General features: G+C 41.0%; 1 protein-coding gene across 5 annotated transcripts in view; it reads left to right on the top strand.

Moving 5' to 3' along the window:
• The first annotated feature begins 35 nt into the window (after nucleotides 1-35).
• The window catches only part of ALG5 (ALG5 dolichyl-phosphate beta-glucosyltransferase), a 31,476-nt gene continuing 17,280 nt past the window's right edge, over nucleotides 36-14,231 (top strand). For 4 of the 5 annotated variants that reach the window (XR_012763983.1, XR_012763984.1, XM_075420698.1 and 1 more), the window contains exons 1-8: nucleotides 36-162; nucleotides 1,369-1,540; nucleotides 2,833-2,879; nucleotides 3,567-3,635; nucleotides 4,681-4,773; nucleotides 6,337-6,450; nucleotides 7,750-7,809; nucleotides 10,524-10,675. Coding sequence is in view for 3 of the 5 variants with exons in the window: in XM_075420698.1 (XP_075276813.1) it covers nucleotides 97-162; nucleotides 1,369-1,540; nucleotides 2,833-2,879; nucleotides 3,567-3,635; nucleotides 4,681-4,773; nucleotides 6,337-6,450; nucleotides 7,750-7,809; nucleotides 10,524-10,675 (773 nt within the window). In the remaining 2 variants the exon portion in view is untranslated. Of the gene's footprint in view, nucleotides 163-1,368; nucleotides 1,541-2,832; nucleotides 2,880-3,566; nucleotides 3,636-4,680; nucleotides 4,774-6,336; nucleotides 6,451-7,749; nucleotides 7,810-10,523; nucleotides 10,676-14,231 lie in introns of those variants that run through there. The other variant, XM_075420722.1, reaches the window with a different exon arrangement.

Here is a 14,231-nt window from a genome sequence, read left to right as displayed (position 1 = left end):
CCAGCGCCCCTCGCCGGGCGGAGCGGCCGCTCTAGGCGGAGAGGCGCTGCGCTTCCGCGTCGCTGTCGCCCCGCGATAGGGCGCCACCCCCGGGCTATGGCGCTGCCCCTGCCCGAAGCCGCGGCGGCGCTGGCGGCCCTGGCCACCCTCCTGCTCGTCCTGGTGAGAGCCGCGCCGCCGCCCTCGCGCCTCCGGAGCCCCTCCGGGGGTCCTCCGGGGGACCGGCGGGGCGCGGGGCCGCCCGCTCCCCGCCCTGGAGCCGGGGGCAGCGGCGCCGGGCGGCCCCGGGCCGGCCGAGGGGGCTCGGCGGCCTGCAGCGGGCCCTGGGAGGCGGCGGGGCGGGCCCGGGCCGGCGGGCAGCCGCGGGTCGCGGCCGGCTCCGGTGCTGCGGCGGCCGGCGGGGCCGTGCTCGTAGGCGGCTGCGTGCGGGGTAGCGTGTTTTCTCCAGGCGTGAGCGCCTTGCGATCGGGGTGAAAGCAGAGGGCTTCACCCCGTTAGTGCGACTTGTGGAAAATGCCCCGGTAAGGCGGGGAGCCCGCTCCGTCCCTGAGGCGGCCGAAGCACCGCGCAGGCTCGGGGAGTTCGGCGCCGGGACCGTGGCGTTCCGTGCCCGCCGGAAAGCGCTCCCCAAACCCCAGTTCTGCGGACTTGTCTCGGCCGTCCGTGAAAACGACCGGAGCCCGAGTTCCGCCGGCACCGGTGGCTGTGTGGCTGGCTGGGCCTTGGCCGGAGCGGCTCTGCGCTGGATCAGGGCCAGCACCGGCTTCTGGGGTGGGGGGTGCCTGTGCCCCAGCTTGTGGGTAGGGGTTACGTGGGGCGGTGGGGCTCGGACCACGAGTTTGGAGGCATCTGTGTGCTTCACAGTTGAAAACAGCAACAAGCCAAGACAGGACAAGGGGCAGCAGGCACAAACTGAAGCATAGGAAGCTCCAGCTGAATGTTAGGAAGAACTTCTTCACTCTGAGGGTGATGGAGCACTGGAACAGGCTGCCTAGGGAGGTTGTGGAGTCTCCTTCTCTGGAGATATTCAAGACCCGCCTGGACAAGGTCCTGTGCAGCCTGCTGTAGGTGACCCTGCTTCGGCAGAGGGTTGGACTAGATGACCCACAGAGGTCCCTTCCAACCCCTACCATTCTGTGATTCTGTGAAGCCAACGCCGCTGACAGTGGGTCAGGGTGGGTGGAGTGGGGTGGTCAGATGGCATGAGAAGGTGTTGGTCCTGCGTGATTTGGTTGGTGCATGGAGTGCTGCAGCGCTGCGGCACCTCGTTGCTGAAAAATACTTGGTTGCCGCTTGTAGGACATTCAGCAGCTAGGTAAAGCTTGACTAGAATGCCCAACAATTTTTCTCATTTCTTTTTCGTCACAGGTTTGTGTGATTGCTCATGTAACCGCTATAAAAATGCCAACCCTTCACCGACATGAAGAAGAGAAATTCTTTGTAAATGCTGAAGGCAGGAAAGAATCTGTACCAAGCATACATGATCCCCCTACAAAGGAACTCTCTGTTGTTGTGCCTTCATACAATGAGGAAGACCGGTGTAAGATTTTTCGTACTTTGAGAAAAAGAAGAAAATCTTATCTGTTGTTACTCTAATAATGCAGAGGTCAGTTTATATTAGCAGTGGATTCTGGCAGGCAGGACTACGTGTCTGATTTTTGGACACAGTTTCCAGAAAACAGTCCAAGTACATTAAATTTCAAAATTAAGACACTATGTAGCTTGATTTCTGCTGCTAAAAATAGCATGGGCACTTGTAAGAATCCTCTTTGTTTCAGTGAAGTGCAGCAGAATGGCTGCTCATTGCTCCTGTAAACGCTGTAAGACAAGAAGTAGAAAAAGGCCTTTAAAATTTATTCAGGAGGTTCCCACTCTGTAACCGACAGCAGCGGCTTCAGACAAGCAGTAGAAGTATGATCTTGCTGGTTTCTCTTTGACTTTTGTCTTGATCATGTGTATCTGTACCTGATACTAAAAAGTGAAGGCTTTCAGATGCGATAGAAATAATCAAGCTCTAAAGCTGTACTTGGGATTGGCGTGATAGCACACATCGTCGTTCCTGTGCTTGGTGAGTGAAAATACTGAGCTGCTTGGGATTCTGGTAAGAGAGAAGCTGACAAGTAAAGTGTATCTGGACACAAGGCAGGCCTGGCCCTGTCTCGAGCCCAATGCATTCCTCAGTCCTGGTTCTCATACACCTATTTAATTTCAGTAAGCAAGGTCTTAATATAGTTAATGTGATTTTCATTTTGTTGTCTCTCTGTTTTGGAGATAGAATAATCACCTGAGATGTGCTCAGGAAGGAGCATACACTGAAAAGACAACCATAAGATTGAAAGCCTTTGTAACCTGCAGATAAACCAGCTGCAAAAGTTGTGTCTGTTTGTAGGCTGAAGCATCCTGGGCAGCAGCCTTAGTAAGAGAAGGCATGTTACTGACCAGCGTTAGGAATTTCGCTTGTCGCCTTCTCTGTCAGCTTGCTTGAATAGGTAAAGTCAGCGTGGCTTTCCACAGTCAGTCATGGAGAAGGATTATTTTTTTTTCCTTTAATATTGGGTACATATTTCAAAATGGAAAGTTTGTTCTTTAAAAGAAATGTTTTATCCTGTCTTACATGTGTGATTTTTTTCATTATCCTTTTTATGTTCAGAAAGGACAGGATTTAGAGTTGCAGGTGCTAAGCTTGTTTATTGAAGCTAGTGTTGTATGAATGAGGCAATTTGCTCAGCTTTGCTTTGTGATTGTTTTCAGCTGGCTTGTGCAGGTGCTTTTTGGTGTTTTTCGTGCCTTGCCTGTTATAATCTACTAACCTGACCTTCACCTTTTCTCTAGTACCTCTTATGATGGATGAAGCTTTGGATTATCTAGAAAAAAGACAGGTATTTCAATTTCACATTCAAAATTCATTATCTTTGTACTATGTATAATGTTAGTGATCTAGTCACTTTGTTATTTTGATATGTATTAAAACAGTATTACTTAGCCACTTAGAAGTAAAGCTTCTGTCTTTTGTCAGTTATTTTTAGATTGAATACTGGAAGGTATTTTTAAATTCAGTAGAAATTCAGGTTACTACTATATGATGAAAAATCTTTGTATGTGTGATATCTCTGCAAGACAGAGATTAAGGATTAACCATGCATTTAACTTTTGAAACTAAATCCTGGTTTGTTCCAACAAGTTTTTTAAGCATCTGTTCTTCATTAGGATATTTTCTCTTGAGTGAGAAGTCCATTGTGAAGGTTTGTGAGTTTTATTTTGTTTGGGTTTTCTTAACAGTGATATTGTTCTGAGCTTTCATCTTTTATACCTAAATTGATTTTTCAGTTCTAGATGGTAGCTGAGGAGAGCCATGACAGGCCAGTGTAATGGAACAAGCATGAAATATGGCAAAAGTCTTTAATTATAATTGCCATCTTAACAAATTTACTACATCACATTGGTGCCTGTCGACAAACATGAATGCATTAAAAACTGCTAGGGAGGAAAGAATGCTGATGTTTGAAGGACCTACTACCTGCTTAAGAAATTGGATGAAATGTATTATTTCTGTTTTTATTTTCAAGAAACGAGATCCTTCCTTCACTTATGAAGTAATAGTGGTTGATGATGGTAGTAAAGATCAAACCACAAAGGTAAGAAAAAGGAGTGACTTATCAAATAATCAGAGGTATGGATTTTTGTACTGCATTTGTGAAATATAACAATGTTTTGCCTTTGCATTTTGGTACTTGAAGTAGTTGACAACTAAAATTTGTGTTTCTGAATACTTTCTGTCATTGTCCTATATGCATTGTGGATGTCACATAAACACATGCATACACATGTGATTCTTTTGCAAATACTAGTATTCTTGATTGGCGGCTGTGACAGCAGTTTTCCTGCAGCTGCAGTTCCAAGAATTCTAGTCTTAACTGCAACAAATTGCTTATGAAATATTCTACATGTGTATAGCGATGTGAGTATGCAGTTGAGGAAGCTAAAAAGCTTTTTAAAATAGGTGATTCATACTGTGATTGACAGAACGACTGATAGGTTGTATAGCTCTTTCCCGTACCCTTCATGGCATTGTTCATTTAAAAATCCCAGTGCCAGTAGTAGTCTTTTCAAAATAGTCCTGCATTCTTCTGCTTCAACGTTGATGTATGTCTGTGGAAGGGAAGGCTGGCCAACTTGAGGGTTTTGTTACTACTGCTTGGAAGATGTTTGAATTAGCTACTGAAATGAATGCTGCTTTTTTGTTTACTTCCCTTAAGCTTGTCCGTTAAGGATTGCTTGTATATATTTTTTGACTACTTTGCATTCTTTCTAGCATCATTACTAACTGAGCACACTGTGGGCCTCTGGACTTAAAAGGACTTGAGACAACATTTAGAAAAAATTAGAAGAGAAAATTCATGTATTTTCTTCCCCTTGGAAGAACTGGGTGAATGGGATTTAGAATTGTTTGAGGGAAATGTCCTGTTCTTACTGAACGTGACTAGCTTCTTCAGTCTTCCTGTGTTGACTGTGAACTGCTTTTTATTTTCCCAAACAGACTCCAGCAAACACTGGCAATGTATTTGTGCCGACTGAAGTGGTAATAGCTTTGTGCTATTAATATTTTTTTTAAAAAGGGTGAGCAAGAATCTACCTCGATTCCTGTTTTTGTTTTATGCTGGTTCTTTGTGTGTCTATCAGGTTGCAATGAAGTACTGCAAGAAATATGGAAGCGACAAAGTGCGAGTGCTTTCTTTGGTAAAAAATCGAGGGAAAGGAGGAGCAGTCAGGATGGTAATTGATACTTTCATCTCATTCTCTGTCTGAACTACCTGTGCATGAATATGCAGAAGATAGAGCTGTGCTGATTAACATTTTGAATTCAATACAGTAATAAAATGATTGTCAGAAAACTGAGTACAGGTTCTGTAAATTAAGGCAAAAACTGTTCAAAATAAGCTTATTCTAGATCTTGGAAACAGTATTTTCTTGCCAGGAAGATCAGTAACAAAGAATTTTTTTATATGAAAATTCAAAAGAAAAAAAAAAGTTAGACTTGAATTTCATGTTCCTGTTAGTTCCACTTAGAAATAGGCTTGCATTTAAAAAAACCCAGCCAAACAGAAAAAACCCTTTACAGATTAAAGTGAAGGTTTTGTAGAGAAAATACAGATAGATTTATAAACGTTGCTTTCCAGGTCATAGTTGTGGTTTTAAAAATGTCTCATGACCAAACACTCTCATCCAGCAAAGTTTGTGTTTACTGAAGCCCACTGCTGTCACCCGCACTCAATAGTAGAACCAGCACAATTTATGCTTTCACATGGGAATTTGCACATAGATAGTACCATAAAATCATTGTGTTCTAAAAATAAAATAGCTGTTGCGCACTTAGAAGGAACATTTTTTTTCTTAAGATGAATGACACCTTTTATGTAAAACAGTGGTATCATTTAGGGGTTATCAGTGACTGTCTGTATCTGTATTTTAAGCTCTATCTTTAATATGTCAATTTCATTTTTGTATGATACACAAATGGCTATAGTAAATGGAGAAAACATGAATTTAGAAAGTGTGGAGGGGTATAATTTTTAAGTTATTCTGAGAGAAGGAGAATGATTCTCTGTGTGATACAGTTTTGCACTGCAGAGTGTAGTGGGTGTGTATACTACTACTTCCTTGACAGGTTTTTCCAAGTCACGTAGGCTTGATTATGACAGTGCGTTTGGCAAACCCACTGCTAATTGTTTTCCTGTCTGGACCCCTTCAAAAATTGTCACATATCTCTGTACAGGAGTATGGCAAAACAAGCTGCGACACCTGATGCATCACGAATGTTTTGCAGCGATACTCTGATTTAAGACTTACTTGTCAAAATTAATGTAAGGTTACCTCTTGTATTCTTGTGAAACAGTGTTAGGAAAAAATAGCACTGCATCCTCCTTTCCATACCTAAATGACAAAGAAAAGCTATCCAGTGCTATGGCAGCTGCTTGTTACTGCTTCCTTGTGCTCCCCTGCATAGCTGTCTGTAGCAACCTGTTGTCTCTCACAGTTTTGGTGGGTAAAGCTTTTACTTTGCAAGCTTCTCTGGAGAGGGATTGTTAACCTTTCGGGTTCATGCATTGTCTGTCACTGTGGGACACTACTCAGTATGTGAAGTCCCTAGGTGTTATTCCAGTATGAACTGATAAATTGTTCTTAGTAGCAGAACATTAAGACTTGCCTGTTGTGTTGAATCTTTGAGATACCACTGTTGTAGTTACTCTACATTAGGTTTCTGCAGTGTCTTGCAGCTAGCTTATGACAAATACTGATTTTGGAGGTGCTGATTTTTATTGACTGTTTTGATTTTAGGGTGTCTTTAGTTCTCGGGGGAAAAAAATTCTAATGGCTGATGCAGATGGAGCCACAAAATTTGCAGATATTGAAAAAGTAGAAGAAGGTCTAAAAAATCTTCAGCCATGGCCTGTGAGTATTAATTCTTGTGGTTTAATACACATGCATACAGATTGATTTTCGTAATTCTTTTCAGCCTGAGTTCTTTGAGATCCGATTGCAGATCTAGGTGTAAGTCTGAAGACCTAGATGTAAGCTCAGAAGCTGCAAGAATGGATTGTCAGGATGTAGCTTCCACAGAGTTCTTACCTCCTTTGCATTCACTGTGCCTATTTCAATGCAGTACATGATGTTCTATTTACCATTCTTCCTTTGAAGTTGTTCTGCTCTCTATAAATGCCATGTGTTGCCTACTCAGTTAACCAATTTTTTCTTTGTTAACTGCTTTGTATTTTCATTTTATCTGATGTCATCCCGTATACCTTTAAGGATGCATCTTAATTTCACCCTATTTTGCAGAGGTTCTCTTTTCTCAGAGTTGTTAGTTTAATGACAGTATTTCGAAGAACTTTTATTGTAACTACAAATTGAAAAACCTGTGGAACAAGAGCTCCTCCCTGAGTAGTCATTCTCTTTTGGGTGCTTGACTTGAAAGAACTGCGGTTTATTTTCTGCTTAAATGCAGAACAGTGAGGTACTTGTAGCTCGCTTCCCGGGACGCCAGAAGCGATGCGCAGCCTTCCAGCAGGCGCTGCGAGGGATGCGCCGGTCTGCGAGTGCAGGACCACAGGTGCGGGAGCCGCCGAGCATCGGCCTTTCCCTGACGCTCTCCGCTACTGAGGCGGCAGCAGCTCCTGGGGTTCCAGCATCAATCCCACACTCCCGAGTACAGCAGGTGTGAGGGATTTCATGTGAGAAGGAGTAGCATGAGAATAATTTTAAACCTGTTTTTGAGCACATCTTTTGATTTAATTTGAGATAGTATTTTTGACGTGATACCATGGCATTTTATTTGTTTGAAGGTACATCAGTGCAACAAGTATTTTATTCTGTTATACCTTCCACAGTGCAATATTTAGGTAAAACGTACACTATAGCATGAAGTGCCTAGGAATGCTGAATGCTTGTCTGTGCTGTTTAACACATTTGCTATATGCATACCTCAGAGGAACAATGTAAGCTAAACCAGACCTGAATAAATTGCAGCAATTTGTATGTACCATGTGCAAAACAATAAACTTTAGATGATCTGTTAATTGTAGAAAAGAGTGATTTTAGCCTCAGAATCTAGCAGGAGAAAAAGTGCAGCTACAGGAAGCAGAAAAGTATACTACTTTGAAGTTTTTTGTTATACAGTTCTCAGCACAAGATTCCACGCATTCAGAAAATGTTAGATTAAGTAATAGCTCTTTAATTTGTATTCCTGTGCAGAACCAGATGGCTATTTCCTGTGGTTCTAGAGCTCATCTGGAGAAGGACTCAATAGCAAAGGTTTGTTTCCGTTTCCTGCTGTGTACTAACACTGAAATACTTCCATTGTTTGATTCTGCTCCGCAGATTTTTACAATTAAATAATCAATATTTGTAAAAGAATGGAAGCTAAAAAATAGGAAAAGCTTGCCATGAGTGTAGCATGTGCTCCATTGTATGCAAAGGATGTGTTCTACATTTCAGGCGCTTTGAACTGGTGTCAGTTAGTGTTCCAATTTATGGATTTAATTTTCCTAGTTGAGAACATCTTACAAGCAGTGCTTCTAATGCCTGACAGAATTGGTAGCCAGTAATCAGTACTGGGGCTGGAGTGGAAGGCAGCTGATGAGTTCATTTTTATTGATTCCCTTCCAGCGTAAGAGCTTGATCTGCAGATCTTCAAACCTGTTTAACATGAGTTAGAGATAATTAGCAGCAAACTGTTTGAAGAGTATCTGAATTCGTGGGAAAGTACTTTTTTGGTATTAGTCATAGTAAGATTTTTGAGTTTTGAAGACACAGACAGTACTGTTTTGTGTGGCTCTTGTGGAATAAACAGTGATGCATAGGCGCACAGTCTTATCTTGCATCTGGTTTTCTGATGTCTTGGCAGACAGTAGTTGACAAAGCACAGGCATGGAACTTGTGTTGCAACAGAAGCATTGCTGGACTAATTTTTTCAGCATCATTGGATGTGCTCATCATTTTGAACGTTCTCAAGAGTAAGCTTTGTTTATACTGATGTTTAATACTTGAAATGATTCTAAAATATATACACAACTACTAAAATAGTTACAAAAGTTCAAAAGAAGTTACACTGGTAATGTTCAGCCGCTGCTAGATCTTTAGTTTTTTCTTCTGGTTTATCAGGTAGCGTTGGAGTGGTTCACTGGAAAGACTTCTGCTGCATGTATGTTAGCATCCTCACAGAAAAAAAAAAACAAACCCCAAACCTTCATCGTTATCAGAAATTAGGATAAATCTTTGACATGATACTTGCATGCTTGTGGTACAGAATATACCATTTGCAGTTATTAGCTGTGCAGCCAGTGTATCCTGGAAATGTTGCTACTACATGGAGACCATGTAGCTGATAAATTTGAGCCCAGAAAAAATGGTTCATTGTGTGGTCGGGTACTAAATATTGATAAACTGTCTTCAGTGCATTCTTATTCCTTTTCATCTTTGGAAGTCTTGCTACGTGAAGGAGAGGAATGGAACAGGACTTTATCTTTTAGTGCAAACATACAGTTTTTAGGATGTTTCCATCCTTCCCATTTCTCCCCATATTTCTGACTTTTTTGATAAAGGAATCACCAGCTGATTAGATAGTATTACTCTGTTTGAAATATGGAGCCCATTTCATCACCCAGCTGTCCCTAGACTGGAAAGGAAAGACTGCCTTTACCACATCAGGAAGAAGCTGTTGTGTAGTGCAATAAGTATAAAAAAGAAAATTACAGAACGAGCGTTCAGAAGTTGGGATTTCTCTCTGGGCGTAGTGGCAACTAAAACAGTGGAATGAAGCTGTAAGAAGCAGCCGTATGGGATTTATTAAGACTAGAATTTCACCCTTAAATTCAATCTTAGGACATCAAGAATTCCGTTCTGCCTCCAGAATTGTTAATGTACTTTAATGAATCCCTAGTATGGCATGCATAAATAGTCCTGGGAGTGACGAACATAACCCAGGAACTCCTCTTTGTGAAGTCAATGCACAGTTTCACGGGCTGACAGTCATGCAGCCTCTTACACCTTCCATTTTGGGAGCAGTAGCCTGGTGTTCTTGGTCACACAGTGGTTCACTTTGACCAAAAGAGCTGAAGAATCCGCACCATTAACCTAGAGCTAAAGCACTTTTCTGAGAGGCTCAAGCTGTGAATTTGAATTTCCTTAAGCCAAAGGCTATTACATAAGAAGCTGAGCATCTTCCCATCTTAGAAGGAAATGGTAAAAAGCACATTTACATGTGCTGAAATGTGTAAAGCACATTTACGTGGTGTGTGCAAGCTCTGGAGATTATGCAGTCTTGAATGAAAGAAACAACAAGAGATGCTCCCATTTGTTTTTTCTTTATAATATAAAAATTTTTAATTGTTGTGTCAGAGTAGCAGCTGGAACCTGTTTAGTTTTTTAGTGTGCCTTCTTAAGAGTAGCAGTCTTTATGCAGTCCTGCTGGCTTATTCTCCATTGTTTGTCCTGGTAACTTTTGAATTTGTTGGTCCTGTTCAAACAATTTTTAGGAAAACGACTAGACGGAGCTAGAAAATAGCTTGTAAACGTCCAGTGGAACAGAGCAGGTAGCATGCCATCCCGCTTCTCCTTCCCTCTGCTTCTCCTGGGGCAATTGCCAGAGAACCATGCAGAAGGTACTATGACTGTCCCACTCATTACTTGAAATCTAGGTGCAGGTTCCTGCTTCACTTAATGAGGTATTATCCAGAATGAAAAGCTGCTCTGAATTAGGGAAAGCAGAAAAAAGAACTTGGACTTCTCATATGCTAGGCCAGCATCCTAACCATGTGCTTGACAAGCGAGTCTTTCCTTTTCAGCTGTAATTTTGTTTCACTGTAACAATTGAAAAGTTCTGGTTTTATTCCAGTGCAAAACAAAAACAATTTACAAACTTTGAAAGCTATCACGAAACAGGATTATTGTCCTGTAATCCTGCTCTGTTCAAACAGTTCTCTGATTGCTTAAATGAAACCATCTATCTTCTTGCCTTTTGTCCACAGCGCTCTTACTTTCGAACTCTTCTTATGTATGGGTTCCACTTCCTTGTGTGGTTTCTCTGTGTCAAAGAGATCAGGGACACGCAGTGCGGATTCAAACTTTTAACCAGAGAAGCTGCCTCGCGGACCTTCTCAACTCTTCATATAGAACGCTGGTAAATTCTTTCTTTTCTTGTTGTTTGTTTTCTTCTGATTTAACATGGTTTTGAAAAAGTGATTTCAGTATTGCAGCTACTATAAAACGTGACGTCTGTGTATAAATCGTAGCTGCTCGGTTTTTGCTTGGCAATTTAGATTTCTGGTTATGCTAAAATGTGGTATTTGTTAGGAATTCTATTTTATTACTAAGATATACTTTAGAAAATAGTTGAGAATTTAATTTTATTCTTTCTACTTGTGATGATAGAGAGAAGGGAAACAGATGGGCTTGCTAAATTTTAAATTTCAAAGAGCATCCAATATAATCTGTAAGAAGAATTTTAAGACTCCATTGCTGAGATTTCGGGTGGCAAGAATTGACTACTTGACTCCATGCAAGTCCATTTTACTTTGGTGTGTGGTGTAGAAAGAGTTGTGTAATACTGAGAAGTAGGACATTTTGGTTTTGCCTTGTCAGAGCAACTGGTAATTGATCAGGGGAGCAAACAAGAAGAAAAATCCCAAGAATTCTTCTCTTGTCTCTTCACCTCTAAAAGAAATCCCAAACAAACAATTTTTTGATTGTGTTGTAATCCACTCCATATTTCTGAGAGTCCTCCCTCCTTTTACAGATACAAGCCACACAAGCAAAATAAGAAATGGAGATAAGCTCTTATTATGATACAGAAAGTTAAGAGTTATTAATCCTATTAAAAATTTTATCAGTCTATTTTTATGCATTGCAACCGTACAATCCAGTGCTGATTAACCGAAACGTTATACCTAAAATCGCTATCTGATGTTTGTCATCGCTGACGGCTCAAAGTGAAAGGAAATGCCTGCTCTTAGCTTATTTTCTTGCGAGAATATTTCAGGAGAGTACTACTGACAGATCTCATTTATGTAAGCCAGTAGAAAATGATGCATAGCCTTTGAGTTACTTTAGAGCTCTCTTTCATTATAATTTAACTAGAACAGTTCCCTTATGAGAGTGATACTCATGACTACTGGTATGGGACTGAAACATGTTTTTGCACACAAATACCATACTTCCTGTAAATTTACTACACCACAATTAATGCTGAATTGGATGGTGACTGTCCCCAGGCTTAATTCTGTGTAATCAAATATTTCCAACTATTGTCTTCATCCAAGAAAATCCATCACAGGCTACTTCTTGCTGACAGGGAACAGAATTACTGAACAATGTTCTCATACGAAAACGTGTGTAATCCTGCAGCCCTACTCAATTCCAATACGTCTAGTTTTAGGTTGAGCTTTGGCAGTGATGGCTGAGCTATATTGCTCCTCCAGAATGGGGTTGCGAAGGTAGCGTGTGGGTGCACAAATCTGATGCAGAATGGGGAGCTTCTGTTCAACTGAATCTGGAATTGTGAGCAGTCAGCATTCACAAAATGGTTTTCCTAGCTGAGTGATTTGCTTATTGACCTGAAGGAAACTATAGCTGAACCAGAAACGTGATTTCTGGTGCTACCTCCAAAACCAAACTTGATCTATAAAGTTCTATAAACTTCGTTGTGCTGTACATTGTCATCTGTACCCCATCATCCAGGAACAGAGGCAATGAAAAAGAGATATTGCTAACTTATTTTACAGGAATTATATTGCTGGTGTGGAACACACCAGCTCTTCAGGTCTTGGTGTGTTAATTCATTGTGCTTGTATGTGCTGCTATAAAATTAGCGTGCTATTCTTGCTTTTTTATTTACAGTAATCCATAAACTAATCCTTTCAGTGTTTTTTTGTATGTGTGAGATTTACTGGTTAGTGATGAAGAATGTTTGTTTTGTTAGTCAAGAAAAGAATAACGCAAATTCTTGCAATAAACAGCTCTTCAGATACTTCCAAGTCACAAATCTGCCTAAAACAACAATGAAGTTTTTTATTTCGTTTAATTTTCTGCCGAAACAGGCAGTTTATTGTCTGCTTTTATCCTCATCTGTCCTTTAGGCGGCCCCTGTACTTTCCTGCCTTTATTTTGATACTTACTGACTAATTTCAAGAAAATGTGACAGAGAGTAGAGTTCTTAAGATGGAAAGCTTTGGCAAGTTTTGTGGCAGTTGAAACCCTATTAGAGAAACTCAGATTATTGTCATTGTTGAAGAAAAAACTACAGGATGGAGTCAAAAGTTGCTTATCATCAGCTTCATAGACAGCCATTCAGCAAGTGTAACTGGAAGCTAACGTTTCAGTACACAAAACAGTACTGTCCCTTTCCCATATTCATAAGATCTGTGAGGAAAACTGGGAGATGGGGAGGTATGAACATGTGGGGAAAGTGGGTATATTAAAGGAAACAGTCATAAGTGAAATGTCTGTGGTGTATGGACAGTTGGGATAATTGCAGTAGGAAAAGATACAGGGACATCAGACGTTCATGCCGTGGAGCCATACACTGGATTCCTTTGTGTGTGGTAATGTAAGAATCTGAAATAGGCCAATAACAGAAGCTTCATGTTTTAAACAAAACTGGCCCCTGATATCTTTCCATTGCATAGCATGTGTGTAAAAAGGAAAATAAAAGCTGTTTAGTCATTGTGCCATGGAGGTTTTGTACATGTCATGAGAATAAGATGTAAGAGGAAGAAATAGTATTTTATCTCTGTTGACTTGGAACAACAGTGAGTCCTTAACTGGGTCACAGAACAACTTACTCATACTGAGACCATCAGCAGGGCTATGCAGAGAAACCATTATCTTGAGATTGGACAAAAGGCTCCGAAATCTGTGTTTATTACCACCGCTGTATCACTACATTGGGGCTATTTGACATCTGAAGAAATGATTTCGTTCTTTTTGAATCTTAAAATCCCATTAGTGAAGTGCAGCTCTGTTAGGTATTGAAAGAAGAATTCAGTTCAGTGTGGTCAGTGCTCAGATATTCTGGTAATAATGGAGGAGAGTGCCGGGGAATATTCAACAAGCAAGCAGCACTTAATAGGATAAAAGCTGTCTGAGAGCCAGCACCCTAGTCATGGTGTCTGTCGAGGGCTCCCCGGCTGCTGAACCAGAGTGTGTGGTGAGCTGTCGAAGAGAATGAACACAATTCGGTTTCTGCAGAAGCCTCTCCTGTCCTCTCTGCTCAAGTTTTGTCAGGCTCAGATTTTTTGAGGTACTACAGTGTTAAGTGGTGAGGACATAATAAGTATTTAGGCTAAACATTAATACATAGCACATTTACTCATGATATTAATATAAAATGACTATAAAATAGGCTATCTAATAATTCCTGCCCTGAACTGTTAAGCTTACTGCTTGGTTAGAGTATGAATACACACACACAATGGACAGGATTTGCTTCATCTTATCTAGATTGCTTCTACTTGTCATCTAGCCTCCCTTCTTAAACCAATAGAAGGGACAATTTTAAAATATAATTCATTTCATCCTAACATAGGCCACTAAAATATGCCAGACTAAGTGCAGCCATCAAATGCTGTTTTTCTGCCCTCGACTATGAAGGGACTCGGGACAATTTGTACAGAGGGAGCTATCTCTACTATAAATGACTGAATTTCAGCAGGGTAGATTCAACTTACAGCATAGTAATA

This window comes from Opisthocomus hoazin, chromosome 1 (genome assembly GCF_030867145.1).
Source record: "Opisthocomus hoazin isolate bOpiHoa1 chromosome 1, bOpiHoa1.hap1, whole genome shotgun sequence".
NCBI lineage: Eukaryota > Metazoa > Chordata > Aves > Opisthocomiformes > Opisthocomidae > Opisthocomus > Opisthocomus hoazin.
Note: the sequence above shows the minus strand (reverse complement) of the source record. Positions and strands in the feature narration are given on the sequence as shown.